General features: G+C 46.9%; 1 protein-coding gene across 3 annotated transcripts in view; it reads left to right on the top strand.

Moving 5' to 3' along the window:
* The window catches only part of MLLT1 (MLLT1 super elongation complex subunit), a 281660-nt gene that overhangs the window by 180291 nt on the left and 86713 nt on the right, over window positions 1–14656 (top strand). For all 3 annotated transcript variants that reach the window (XM_030218367.1, XM_030218369.1, XM_030218368.1), the window contains one exon: window positions 346–891. In XM_030218367.1, coding sequence (XP_030074227.1) covers window positions 346–891 — 546 coding nt within the window. The remainder of the gene's footprint in view (window positions 1–345; window positions 892–14656) is intronic.

Below are 14656 nucleotides of genomic sequence, written 5' to 3' on the forward strand. Positions count from 1 at the left end.
GCTTAGATTGTGAGAAAGTACCTGTATGTGTAATATGCAAACCCCTTTGGTTGTACCACAGGCTGTATATCAAATCCATGACCCCCTATGGCTTAGGCTAGCTGTATCCCTCTGCTATTTTGCCTCTTGGTTATAGATTATTTTTCCAGCTCTCACAAGGTATGATTAAGAATCATTAAAGTTGTGGTTTACAGTTTGGCTGCTCTTCATTTTCCTGGTTTTTAGTTGGGTGTTGAAGAGCAGCCATATATTGACTTCCAAAGCTCTAAATAGTGATTATGATTACTAAATGGACACTCTTAGCACGTTTAATGTTTTATTAAACATTGTTTTCATTGTTGTTAGTATGCAGGTAAAGATGGTAATAAAATATCCAAACCCCACAAAGTAACTAAGGAGCACAGAGAGCGACCAAGAAAAGACTCTGAGAGCAAAACCTCCTCCAAAGACACTGAGCGAGAACAAAGTAAGACCTCAAAGGACTCTTCCCGGAAACCAGTGGAGAATAAACTGCCCAAGGAGGAAAAGGCCCCACCCAAAGCAGCTTTCAAGGAACCAAAACTGGCTTTAAAGGAAGTGAAGCTGGAAAGCATGTCTCCCAAAGGAGGCCCCCCACCTGAGGCCAAGTCTTCAGTTAAAAGGCCTTCCAATGTGGACTCGCCAAAGCCCAACACCAAAAAGCAGAAAAAGAGCAGCTCCAAAGGAGTAAAAACTTTCCCAGCCACCTCTCCCCGCACCTCGTCTTCCTCCTATCCAGAGAAAAGGCAGCCCAAGGAGAAAGTGAACGTCAAAGCTGAGAAGGTGAAGTCTGAAAACGAAGTCAAGGAGGTGAAGAAATCGGTGGAGGTGGAAGAGTCCAATTCTGAGGATGAAGCTTCCTCAAAGTCCGAGGTAAGGAATAGGACCTTCGTCCAGCCAACAGGGGAGGGGGAGAGTATGCTTTTCTTCCTTAATATGCACTGAAAATGGATCCCATACATAACTGCATAGTTCCCAATTCAATCCATATTAAGTTTTTGTCCAATTCCAAAGCCAGCATAGTGCACATGAAATACAAAATGAGTTTCCTGAAGCTAATTAAGTGTTGTGTGCTAGTATGAAGACTTAAATTTCACTCCTCCTTTGAACTCCTGATGTTTGACAGATGGAAGGGGTGGGTGTGCTGTTGTGATAGTCTTTGAGGAGAGGAGCTGTTTGCCAAAAGAGGTAGGTAGTGCATATAGTTGGTTACATTTTCCATTTCAGTTTCCTGCTTCTTCCTTCCTGCTTTCCTGTCTGCTCCTCTCTTCCTAACATAGTTTCTTTGAGTTCTCTATTCCACCCCCTCCGTTTCTCTCATTTTCTCCAGACTATTTGGCTTTATTCTTCTGTTCTGCTTTTGTGCAGACTTTGAGTCGGAGCAGCTGTGGTACTAACACAGAGAAGGAACCAGCATACTAAAATGGATTCTGTTACTTTGTTTTCTGTTAGAGAAACTTGAGAGCTTAAAGGAAGTGAGCATTGTAATAGAAGAAGTTTATCTTTTCTTGAGCTTAGCCACTAGGCATCTCAAAAACAGAGAGTTGGGCAACATTCTGTTAGTGTGCCTAGTAACTGATACCCTGTCCTCCCACCCTCCATACCCTGCATCATGCTATTTTATATACAAACTGAAGTACTCCATGAGCATTGAACCGGTGAAATGTTGCTGCTTTTTTATACTTCCCTGTAGATGAAGGCTCCCTGTGGTCTCTGTGCTGTCGCCAAGTATACTTAGGAAAACATAACCCATGATCCCCAAGATCCTCCTCTACCCAGAGTCCCTATAAATAGAGCTTAGGATCTAGTGTGAATGTTGTGTGGGTCATAGATAATCTCTTCATGTTTGCCCCTCCAGGACAGCTGTATTTTACAACCCCCCCCCCCCCCACACACACACACACACAGTGTGTCAGACATTGTACACACTCCCTGGGAATATTTTCTGCCAAATTAGTCCAACGTAATTTGTATCCTGGTATCACAGGATACCATTGGTTATACTCCTTCTACCAAGCATAATAAACTTCCTCCTCTGATGCAGACTCTGCCAAGAAGTCAATGTTAGGATACTGGTTAGAACATAGATCCACAGAAGCAAGCAGATACATTAACATTCAATTACACATTATAGTGGCAGCCAGATGCAGAATTGCCTACACATGGAAAGAGTGTGTATCTAGGGGTAGAATAGGCTGGTTAATGGAGAACTGCAATTTGAAATGAGCAGACAGAGAACTGAACTTGTATGGGCTTTGTTTGTATAGTTTCTAAGAGCCGAGAGGGAAGAAGATGAGGATCAAACTCATAGCAAGGAATAAATAGAATAAATAGAGCAGCAAATATTGGAGAGAGGTTGGGGGGGGGGGGGTGATATAATTAGAACTGAAATTACAGATGTGGGTTTGAGGTGAGAATGGGCAGAAGCAAAAAAGTTCAAAAGGTTTTTTCGTCAAGACTGGAAACATACCAAAAATGGGTTTTGGGTTGGTTTTGGTGCCAGTGCCAAAACTGAAACCAAAATTCAGTTGGCCTCTAGTCCATCTTGTGCATTAATGACATTTTGAGATGGATTCGATCAGATATTGCAGTCAGCAATGTACCGAGCTGGAATCGTGCCCTAGGCGTCAAGCCCCCTAGCTCCTCCCAAGCTGCCCACTCTGTGGTGGCCAAGAAGAGGAGACAACGGATGATGAGCAGTTTTGGCACCTCTACTTCCATTTCGTCCCATTTAGCTCTGATTTTAGCCCAAGGTGTATGCTATTCTGTGAATATAGGGTGCAATTGTAGCAACTTGAATACAATTTTACTGATTTCATGGTGAGAAGAGCAAACACTTGTTCTATTTCCTTGTGCTTTCTATACTAGACTTGTCTGGACTTTGAGTCCATCCTTTGTTTTTGTGTCTGCTAATTTTTGTCTTCATTCCATGTTGTATTTTCATTTTCTGATTTTCTTTAATAGCTACCATTGTTTTTAATATGGTACTGGAGTGTGGTAGCCGTGTTAGTCCACTCTTAAGGTTATCAATAGAAATCAAACAAAATAAAACATGGAAAAGAAAATAAGATGATACCTTTTTTATTGGACATAACTTAATACATTTCTTGATTAGCTTTCGAAGGTTGCCCTTCTTCCTCAGATCGGAAATAAGCAAATGTGCTAGCTGACAGTGTATATAAGTGAAAACATTCAAGCATTACTATGACAGTCTGACAGGGTCATAGTAATGCTTGAATGTTTTCACTTATATACACTGTCAGCTAGCACATTTGCTTATTTCCGATCTGAGGAAGAAGGGCAACCTTCGAAAGCTAATCAAGAAATGTATTAAGTGGCCCTTTTTAAATGTGTGGGGAACTCACAGGTAGCTATCCTTTTTGAACAAACTGGTCAGAGTGTTATGTGCTTGATCAAGAAAATCTTGTGTTGTGGTGCATAAACATCACAGTGTTACTGTTTTAAAGAACTCTTCCTTGTCATACTATACCAAACCAGTCCAGACAAATGGGTTATGTCTGTCAACCAGCAGATTGAGACAGAAAAAATAATTCTTGTGATTCGCCCCTTAAGGGTATCGTGCAGCCTGGGCTGTTCCGTATTTTCTCTGTCTCCAAGCGGATGTTGAAGGACCGTGCAGCTTCTCTATAGTGCTTTTCAGTCCGCTCCTGCCTCAGTTCAAGCTGGGTGTTAGTTGAGCAGGGGGAATCCTCTTGGAGGTTGTATGCTCCTTTACTTTATGAAGAATTTCTGGAAGGAGCTGGATGACACCAGGTGGTGCCAGATTCCCCCCCCCCCCCCCCCCCCCCTCCAAACTCCCTTGCTATTCAGCGGTTCCTTAGTTTTCAGGAGACTACAAGCTAATACTAAACTTACATGAGTTTGATACCAATTTCATGTTCTTTTTATAGGCTTCTGCTCAGCCGGCAAGTTCTTTTACCAGTTCCTCTTACTTTCGCCTTATGTTTAAGAGAAAGCCTATGTGCTCCTTTACTTTCTCATAGTTGTATGGTGTATATTTATTGGGGTTCTTAGGGGCTGCTACATATACTGTCTCCCTTGTCTAGCCGAGTGGAGGTAAGGTTTGTTTTAGCCTTCCCGCGCGCCTTTCAGAACTGGTTATCCCACACACCTTTTGCGGCTCTGCTATATATGATAGTGTTGGCCTTGGTGCTCTTTATTTTGGCTCGAGTCTCCAGGGATTCTCTGGGGCTATGATTTTAGTTTTAACAATTTTTATTGATGACAGTGCTCAACCTTACAAACAGAAAAATGCAAGACATCAAAAAGCAAAGTAAAACATGCAATTCAAAAGACAATAATATTAGAACACAAACACCTTGTAGGAATTCACTAGGTGAAATATAAAAACCAAACCCCTCTTCCCATACCTCTCTCTCTAACCCCCTTCTCCAACTACTAGCTAACTCCATCCAATCCCGCACCCTCCCTCATCCTCCAGCCCCAAGGACACTTCCTAAACAGCAGCTCCCCACCAAAGAGGGGAGAAGGAGAGCTCCCATGTAGCCCACCCACCACCTCCACCCTATATTCCCCCCAAAGAGGCCTGAATTCATATAGCCTCTCCCAGTAAGCTTACAAACAGAAGCAATTCACCCCCCCCCCCCCCCCCCATTCCAAGACTCTATACCCTTATAGCACAATACAAAACCGGTACGGACTAGGAGATAATTAGTAAAGAAAAAATAAAAAAGGGACATGAATATCCAGAATCATGAATGCTGTAGTTCGTTGATTGTGCTTCTAGCGTGTTGGAGAGATTAGACATACCCCAGATTACCAAAAATCATTGGGAATGCTTGAGGGTAAAATAGACCTCCTGTGCCTCCCATATTATGAGTGTGCAACTGATCCATTCTCAGTACGTGGGTCCCTCTGAATGCAACTGTTATGGTATAAGCCAATCATCAGAATTAAATGTGTAGCATGATGTTGTGTTGGATCAGATACATATATATACACCAATATATTTGTGCAGCTTTTAAAAATATATATTTGACACTGCAGCAGAACTGGCTTTCATTCCAAAAGCCCTCTTCCCTCTCCCTTTGGGGAACATAAAAAAAAAAAACATTTAAAAGACAAAGGCACTGTTGCAAGGACCTCACCTCCCCCTTTCCCTCCCTCTTTAACAAAAGACTTCTGAGTAAGAGACTGCCTCAAGGCTAAATTGACTTTCTTCCTCTGATCAACACAACAAATATCAAAGTATCCAGTAGAGGCAAGGAGACAAGCAGGTGGGAAAGGTATGAAATACAGCTACTAAAGACAAAGGACACCTGCTGGCCACCCCAGACAAATCTTCTATCACAGAAATTCAAGCAGGGAAAACCTTGCACTACAATAAACCATTTATCAGCAAAATCAAGACAGCAAGTCTTGTGATGTCATAAGACATGAGACCAAGATACCACAATGCTTTGCAAATGCCCAAGGGTCGTGTGCAAACCAGGAAACCAGGACAGAGATACACATGGCATGTCTTCCTGCAGCTTGCAAGAGTATAAAAGATAGACGCTGTTCCAGACAAGCAGATGATTCCCTTCAACTGCAACACAGATTCTCTCTCTTCAGCTGCAAGCAACTCAAATCCACTCACTGCAGAAGCCCTGCTCCTGTCCTGACCATGTGCTCATCAATCAGCTGGACCACAGCATGCTTGTAACAAGGACTGTGAGTTAACCTACCTGTTACTTTGTTCTATTTTATGCACAAATTCTCTGTTCTAAGATCCTTTTAAAAACATACATCTCGTGTGAAATTGTATTTTAAAATAAACCTTTCCTGAAGCTAAAAGTATAGTCTCTTTGTGCTCTGAGTACATGCTTTCGAATTTCAGCAGAGATATATACTTAATTTAGTTAATTTATTGCAATATTGCAATTATCACCCTTGGTGATTGGTGGAGAAATTAATATCCTAAAACTTATAAATACAGCGCCTGCTCTTAAATTATAAACAGTAGCGAGTGCTCTAGAGCTCTTTCCCCCAAGATAAATAATTTCTTGTAACATATATTTTATTGGTGCAGAATTGCGCACAGAGTTATTGTGCACAAAGTAGCGAATGCTCTAGAGCTCTTTTCCCCAAGATAAATCATTTCTTGTAACCATTGTTGTAAAATGCATTTTTTCCCTACCAAGGCAGCTCTTCGGAGGAAGGGAATCATTCGTCTACCTCTCACACCCCAATCCCCCATAGTGTTGAAGATCCAAACCTGAAACGAGAGTCTGACATGGCTTCCAAGCAAGTGGCTTAAATAAATAGCTCTCGCCCCCAAAAACAAAAATATCCGGTCCATCCCAAAAAACATGGAACAGTGTCTTCAGATGTGTCACACTTTTCACAACTAGGTGACTGTAAGATATGGGCCTTAAATGCACATTTCGGAGAAAAATAGGCCCTGTTGACAGCCCAAAACTGACACTCACGTAAGTCAGCCCCTTGGACGAGTTGGAGAATACCCTTTATCAGACTGGGAAAATTAATCCTAGTGATGCACCCACCTCCCTGGTCCAGGCCTGCTGCAAAATGCCATAGTCTTGCATAGGACCCAGAGCTTGGAACAATTTATTTAAAGCTGAGATAGTAACTTGATCCTCAGGACTGTCAGGGAAAAGGGGACTGCAATTGGTCACGTACAGGGAATTGCAGATTGCGAAGACCTAATCACATAGTGAACTAATTGGCAATAAGCAAAAGCTGCCCCCCTACACTCCTGGATGTCACTGGCGACGATTCAGTTTGGCAGAGGGATCCTGTAGCCGTTAAAAAATGTTCCAACCAGGGGGTCATGAGATGGCAGACAACTCGTTGAGCAGAGAGAGTTGATCTTCTAGTAGTCTGGGACTTCGAATTTCCTGGGTATGTTGAATAAGCCTCCGAGGCCAGGACAGGAGAAGGCTATACCCACTCCAAAAACGTTGGCGTCACCCTCACCACAGGATGGGCCTTGGCAAGTTCTTTCTGACAACACTGTTCAAGTTTCCATGTGGCACTCATCGCAATTGTTGGACAAAAAGTTGGCAAAGTTGCACGCTAGCATGGAGGAAATCGAGGACTGCGTTGATGGTCATGCAGTAAGGTTCCAACAAGGGGAAGAACACATTTCCGCCCAAGAGGATCGGGCGGCATCAGTGGAGGATCAGCTTGGGGCCCTGGAGGTGCAGGTGCGATCCCTGGCAGACAAAGTGGAAGACCAGGAGAATCAAGGTCACAGGAAAAACTTGTGTATCATCATCATGCCAGAGGAGGTACCTGATTCTGCACGCTTGGATCTAGCTGAGTTCTGGCTCCAGCAAACGTTGGGGCTTCCTTTTGAAGCAGGCCCTGTGCATGTGGCGCATATACACAGCATTGGAGTTTGCAAGGATAACGCTGGTAGGCCATGACCGGTCATTGCTCGTTTCCTGAATTATGCTGTCATGGCCAAATTGTTTGATCTCTTTAAGAAGCAACTTTCCTTGGAGTATTAGAGGTCTCGCCTGTTGCTATTTCTTTTTTTTAATATTTTATTTATGACTTTACATTTATTAAACAACATAAATGTAATGGAAATATAGGAAACTGTTTACAAAACAAATTTTTTTTTTTTATACATTGGAAATATTACTCTATCACTTTGTCCACAATAAGGATCCAGATACTAGGCAAACAGGAGGAAATTATCAATGAGCTTGAAAAGAAAGTTTATCCTGCAAGCCAACTTTACAGCATATTACATTCTTTGGGTTTCAACTAAGGAGTATTAACACTTTCCTTTGCTACTATAAATTGTTGCAGTTTTAAGGGATCAAAGAATACGTAGTTATTTGATTGTAGGGATACTAAGCATCTACAAGGAAATTTCAATTTGAAAACTGCAACCAGGTTGAGAAGTCTTGCCCTATATTGCAAGAATTCTCTCCTCCTCTTCTGCGTATCCCTTGTCAAATCGGAAAAAATTTGAACCCTCGAGCCCAAAAAAACTGCATAAATAAAATAAATCTTAAAGATGTTGTTCCTGTCCATTTCAAAGGCAAAAGTAGCCAGCAGTGTGGTCCGTTCCGTCACTATATCCAGGGAGCTCTCTAGGAATTCAGTTAAATTTAACTGCTGGTTTTGCGGTTGTTGTTCGTTTAAGTTGATTGTAGCTCCTGTTATGTACTGGGCCTTAACAATGGGTGGAAAACCCTCCACTGGTAGACCCAGGACGTCACTGAAGTATTTCCTTAACATCTCCACCGCAGAAATCAATGGAGACTTAGGAAAGTTTATATGTTTAAACGGTTTTTATTGAAACTTCAGCATATCACAACTGTTCAATACATTCACTGTGTTATTCTTCAAACATATCATGCTGTATATGAACAACTCAATACAAGTTAGCATCCTTGGAATTTTACAGCTTTTCTCCCCTAACCCCACAATAGCCCCCCCCCCCCCCCCCAGACTTATCCGTCTACAGGCTAACAACATAGTTCAAGTCATCATCCAATTATGTTGACATTTCTCCCCAATCTCCTCAGCTTAGCTTTATACAGAATTTAATACCTCTCCACTACCAAATCCTGAACCTCCCCTCCTCCCCCTACCCATTCCCACCTCCCCTATCCCAGTGCAACGCTCAAAGAGCCCGCCACAGTTACCGATTCCAAGGAAGCTTGTTCAGAATTTGACTTCTCGCCCTTGGCTAGAAACCTCCGCTGCCTACCCGGTGACAGACCTGCACCTCTGGCCTCCCAGGTCATTAATTCATGCAGTTTATTCCTCCAATGCTAGAAGGAGGGAGGGTGATCTTTCGTCCAATAGAGGAATATACATTTCTTCCCTAAAACACAAGCCTTTCCCAGGAATATATTTTCTCCTCTTGTGCCCATTCGCCACTGGCTAGGTGCACTAAACAACGCCTTCTCATAAGTTAGCCAAAATGGTCTACCTACAACCTCCTGTAAGAACTGAGATATTGCTGACCAGTATAGAGACCCTTCTACATTACCACAAACCATGATAAAGTGTAGCTTCTGCCCTGCTGCATTTCAGACAACCCTGTGAAGCCACCACCCCCATATGGCAGGCCTGTCATTGCGAGATGTAGGCCCTGTGCACCGATCGGAAGTGACATTCCTGCAACTCGGCATTATGTACCATCTTAGGACCACTTTGAAGGGCCGTTAACAACAATCTAGCTGATACTGGTCTGCCTACGTCTGTACTCCACCGATCTGCGAGCACCTGTAAATCCCAGACTTGATCCCGTCTACTTAATTCTCTGTGAAACCATGATGTCGACGCCTGACCTACAGCGTCCCCTTCCAACAATTTGCGCAATTGCTCACCGAAGCCAGGCGACAAGCTTCCAGCTGGTAGCGACCTCACATAGTGAGCCAATTGAGCATACGCCAGCATACTCGACGGGTTCCTCCCGCAAAGTTCTGCAAAGGCCGGATAGCCCAATAGGGGGCCATCCGGTTGAAGTACACTTTCTAGAGTAGTCACCCCTTTTACTTTTAGTTGGTGGAACACCCTATTGTCCTGACCCGGGGAAAAATTCAAATTCCCTTGCAGGGGCAGCCACACACTACTCGTAGGATTCTGTCGCCATAACGGATGTAATGTTCTCCACAATTGCCACATCGGCCTAAGCAATAAATTCCACCTGACTTGCTCTGGTAGTTGTCCTCTAGTAGCGTGTAGTAATGAGGCCACATGCCATGGACCAAAGTAACTCCTCTCCAAATCCATATCTGTGTAATTACTGGTGCCCAATATCCAATCTCGCAAATTACGGAGCAGACATGCTTGGTTATACTTACTGAGATCAGGAAATCCCAACCCTCCGGACCCAGTGTTACCTCTCAAGAATTTCCACTTCATTTTCGTCTTTCGACCCCCCCAACAAAACTTTGCCACCATCTGGTGAAATGCCGCCAAATCCCTGCAAGTAAGCCAGAGAGGCAATATTTGAAATACATAAAGCCACCGGGGAAAAATTATCATTTTAATCAGATGTATTCTACCCAAGAACGACACCGGTAGAGCCGACCAAGTCGCCAATTGATCCTTCGTCTCCTGTAGCAACTTAGAAATATTAATCTTATATAATATTGAAGTGTCCATTGCTAACTGGATGCCTAGATATCTAAAGTGCCCTAATGCCCATCTCAGAGGGAATCCACTCCCCCCCCCCCCCCCCCCACCAACTTCTTACGTCATCCAAGCTTGCTAACGCCTCTGACTTCATGAGGTTTAGTTGAAAGCCGGAAAAATCTCCAAATTCTACTACGCTTTCCATAAGATTAGGCAATGACGTCTTAGGGTCCGTTATAAGCATTAATAAGTCGTCCGCAAATGCCGCCGATTTAAAGACGTGCTTCCCTATGTTAACCCCTTTTATACCCTGGTTAGATTGTATCTCCCTCAGCAAAGGGTCTAAGGTTAAAACAAAAAACAGTGGCGATAGTGGGCACCCCTGTCTGGTGCCCCTTTTGATCTGAAATCTATCCGATAGTACTCCGTTTGCCCACACCTGTGCCTTCGGATCTGCATATAAGGCTCGTATCGCTTTCAAAAAACCCCCTCCTATTCCATACACCCTCAACACCTCATACATAAATCCCCAGTCTACCCGATCAAACGCTTTTTCAGCATCAAAGCTGATCAACAATGCCGGGGTCTGTTCCCTTCTAACCGTTTCCAGCGCTGCTAATATCCGTCTCATATTCTTCGCTATTACTCGCCCACAAGTGAACCCCACCTGCGGTTCTGCTACCAGAGAGGGAAGAACTTTAGAGAGCCTATTCGCCATGGTCTTAGCCAGAAGCTTCACCTCCGTGTTAAGCAACGAAATTGGGCGATAGGATTCCGGTCTATCCGCTGGCTTACCCGGCTCTTGAATAAGTATGATTCTCCGAGGACAAGCAGGCTGCTTGTTCTCACTGATGGGTGACGTCCACGGCAGCCCCCTCCAATCGGAAACTTCACTAGCAAAGGCCTTTGCTAGCCCTCGCGCGCCCATGCGCACCTTGCATGCGCGACCGTCTTCCCGCCCGAACCGGCTCATGTTCGTCAGTCTTCTTTTGTCCGCGCTCGGGACGGTCGTGTTTTGCCGCCGTTTCGTGCCCCTCTAGTTGACCCTCGCGTCTTCGCGATTTTCGCTTTAAAAAAAAAAAGACCGATCCGGTCTTTACCCCTTTCCCGTGTTTCCAGCTTTTTCCCCGCGTAAGTTTCCTTTCGCTTTCGGGACCGGCCTATTTGGCCTCGGTAAGGGTTTTTTCTCCCTTCTTTTTGGTGCCTTTCGTCGTCATCGCGAATTTTGATTTCGCCGGCGTGATTTTTCCGCCCATGTCATCGAAGTCTTCCAGCGGCTTGAAAAAGTGCACCCAGTGCGCCCAGGCAATCTCGCTCACTGATAGGCACGCTTCGTGTCTTCAGTGTCTGGGGGCTGGGCACCGCCCGCAGGCCTGCAGTCTTTGTGCTCTTTTGAAAAAGAGGACTCAGGTAGCGAGATTGGCCCAGTGGAACGCGTTGTTCTCGGGCTCTTCGACGACAACAGCACGGGACTCGTCGACAGCATCGAAGTCTTCGACCTCTGCATCGGCATCAACTGCATCGAGGCTTCTACCTCCTGCATCGTCGGTACCGAGACATCGAAAGGCTGCATTGACGTCGGTGGTACCGGGACCTCCTCTGTTGCTGATGTCGTCGGACGGTGGTGCTTCGTCTGGAGTGCAGGTGAGGGCTGTCCATTCCCCTGGCGGTGAGCCTTCGGGTGGGTCTCCTCCTGTCCTGAGGGCTCCTGCGGTACAGCCCCCCCCCGAGATCGGCCTCGGCCCCGAGGAAGCGACGGTTGGATTCTACATCCTCGTCGGTACCGGGAAGCTCCTTTGACATGCTTCCCGTCTCTGTACCGAGAACTCTGGGTCGCCGAGGGAGTCGGCACCCAGTAGGCATCGGCACCGCGAGGACCGCTCACCCTCTATTCAGGAACTGTCGATGCGCTCCCCCTTGGACAGCCCGGAACTGCCTCCACGCCCGGAACAGACTCTGACCTTGACGCCTGCATCGGCTTCTCAGCCTTTCTCCACAGCCGCTCTGCACGAGAGTCTCCGGGCCGTTCTTCCAGAGGTTCTGGGAGAGCTGTTGCGCCCTTCTCCGGTACCGGGGGTGCTTGCGCCACCGGTACCATCGGGTGAGGCGACGGCTGGCCCTTTGCCCGTGAGGTCTCTGGTATCGCGGCTACGGCCGCCTCCCAGGCAGACTCCCCGACGACGGCGGAGGGAGCTTCGCCGGTGCTGGCGAGGGAGTCCACCTCTCGACGCTCCTACCTTGGCCATGTTCCCACGGAGTCGAGTCAGGCACGGCTTCAGACGCAGGTCTGTGAACTTGTGTCTGATACCGATGATGAGGCCTCGTGGGAGGAGGAGGAGGACATCAGATATTTCTCTGACGAAATGGGCCTTCCTTCTGATCCGAGAGTCTGTCTTTCGCGGCCTTTGTCCGGGAGATGTCTACGGCCATCCCCTTCCCGGTTGTCGTGGAAGATGAGCCAAGGGCTGAGATGTTTGAGCTCTTGGACTATCCTTCTCCACCTAAGGAAGCGTCCACAGTACCCATGCATCATGTCCTAAAAAAGACATTGCTGGCGAACTGGACCAAGCCACTAACTAATCCCCACATTCCCAAGAAGATCGAATCCCAGTATCGGATCCATGGGGACCCAGAGCTGATGTGCACTCAGTTGCCTCACGACAATGGTGTGGTGGATCGCCCTAAAGAAGGCTAAGAGTTCTAGAGAGCATGCTTCGGCGCCCCCAGGCAGAGACTCCAGAACCTTAGACTCCTTTGGGAGGAAGGCCTATCATTCCTCTATGCTCGTGGCCAAGATTCAGTCCTACCAGCTCTACACGAGCATCCATATGCGGAACAATGTGCAACAGTTGGCGGACTTGGTGGACAAGCTCCCTTCTGAGCAAGCCAAGCCATTTCAGGAGGTGGTCAGGCAGCTGAAGGCGTGCAGAAAATTCCTGGCCAGAGGGGTATATGATACCTTTGATGTTGCGTCCAGGGCCGCTGCTCAAGGTGTGGTGATGCGCAGACTCTCATGGCTGCGTGCCTCCGACCTGGAGAATAGGATCCAGCAGCGGATTGCGGACTCCCCTTGCCGAGCGGAGAACATTTTTGGAGAAAAGGTCGAACAGGTGGTAGAACATCTCCACCAGCGGGATAACGCTTTCGACAAATTCTCCCGCCGGCAGCCTTCAGCATCTACCTCATCAGGTAGACGTTTTTATGGGGGACGGAGGGCTGCTCCCTACTCTTCTGGTAAGTGTAGGTACAATCCTCCCTCTCGCCAGCCTGCGGCCCAGGCTAAGCCCCAGCGCGCGCTCGCTCTCGTCAGCAGTGTGCGCCTCAGCAAGGCCCCACGGCTCCCCAGCAAAAGCAGGGGACGAGCTTTTCCCTGGCTCCAGCAGAGCATTGCCGACATCAACGTGTCCATGCCGGGCGATCTGCCGGTCGGGGGGAGGTTGAAAGTTTTTCAACAAAGGTGTGGCCTCTTATAACCTCCGACCGTTGGATTCTTCAAATAGTCCGGCAAGGGTACACCCTCAATTTGGCCTCGAAGCCTCCAAATTGCCCACCGGGAGCTCAGTCCTACAGCTTCCAGCACAGGCAGGTACTTGCAGAGGAACTCTACGCCCTTCTCAGCGCCAATGCGGTCGAGCCCGTGCCATCCAGGCAAGAAGGGCTGGGATTCTATTCCAGGTACTTCCTTGTGGAAAAGAAAACAGGGGGGATGCATCCCATCCTAGACCTAAGGGCCCTGAATAAATATCTGGTCAAGGAAAAGTTCAGGATGCTTTCCCTGGGCACCCTTCTTCCCATGATTCAGGAAAAAGATTGGCTATGCTCTGTGGACTTGAAGGACGCCTACACGCACATCCCGATATTGCCAGCTCACAGGCAGTATCTGCGATTTCGTCTGGGCACACGTCACTTCCAGTATTGTGTACTACCCTTTGGGCTCGCCTCCGCGCCCAGAGTGTTCACGAAGTGCCTGGCTGTAGTAGCAGCAGTGCTTCGCAGGCTGGGAGTGCACGTGTTCCCTTATCTCGACGATTGGCTGGTGAAGAACAGTTCCAAGGCAGGAGCTCTACAGTCCATGCAGATGACTATTTGACTCCTGGAGCTACTGGGGTTTGTGATAAATTACCCAAAGTCCCATCTTCTCCCAGTACAGAGACTCGAATTCATAGGAGCTCTGCTGGATTCTCGGACGGCTCGTGCCTATCTTCCGGAGATAAGGGCCAACAATCTGCTGTCCCTCGTCTCCCGGGTGCGAGCATCCCAGCAGATCACAGCTCGGCAGATGTTGAGATTGCTTGGCCACATGGCCTCCACAGTTCATGTGACTGAGATCTGCTCAATGGACCCTAGCTTCCCAGTGGTTTCAGGCTGCTGGGGATCTAGAGGACGTGATCCACCTGTCCACAAGTTTTCTCAAATCCCTGTACTGGTGGACGATTTGGTCCAATTTGACTCTGGGACGCCCTTTCCAAATTCCTCAGCCACAAAAGGTGCTGACTACGGATGCGTCTCTCCTGGGGTGGGGAGCTCATGTCGATGGGCTTCACACCCA

Source organism: Microcaecilia unicolor, chromosome 11, assembly GCF_901765095.1.
Source record: "Microcaecilia unicolor chromosome 11, aMicUni1.1, whole genome shotgun sequence".
Taxonomy (NCBI): Eukaryota; Metazoa; Chordata; class Amphibia; order Gymnophiona; family Siphonopidae; genus Microcaecilia; species Microcaecilia unicolor.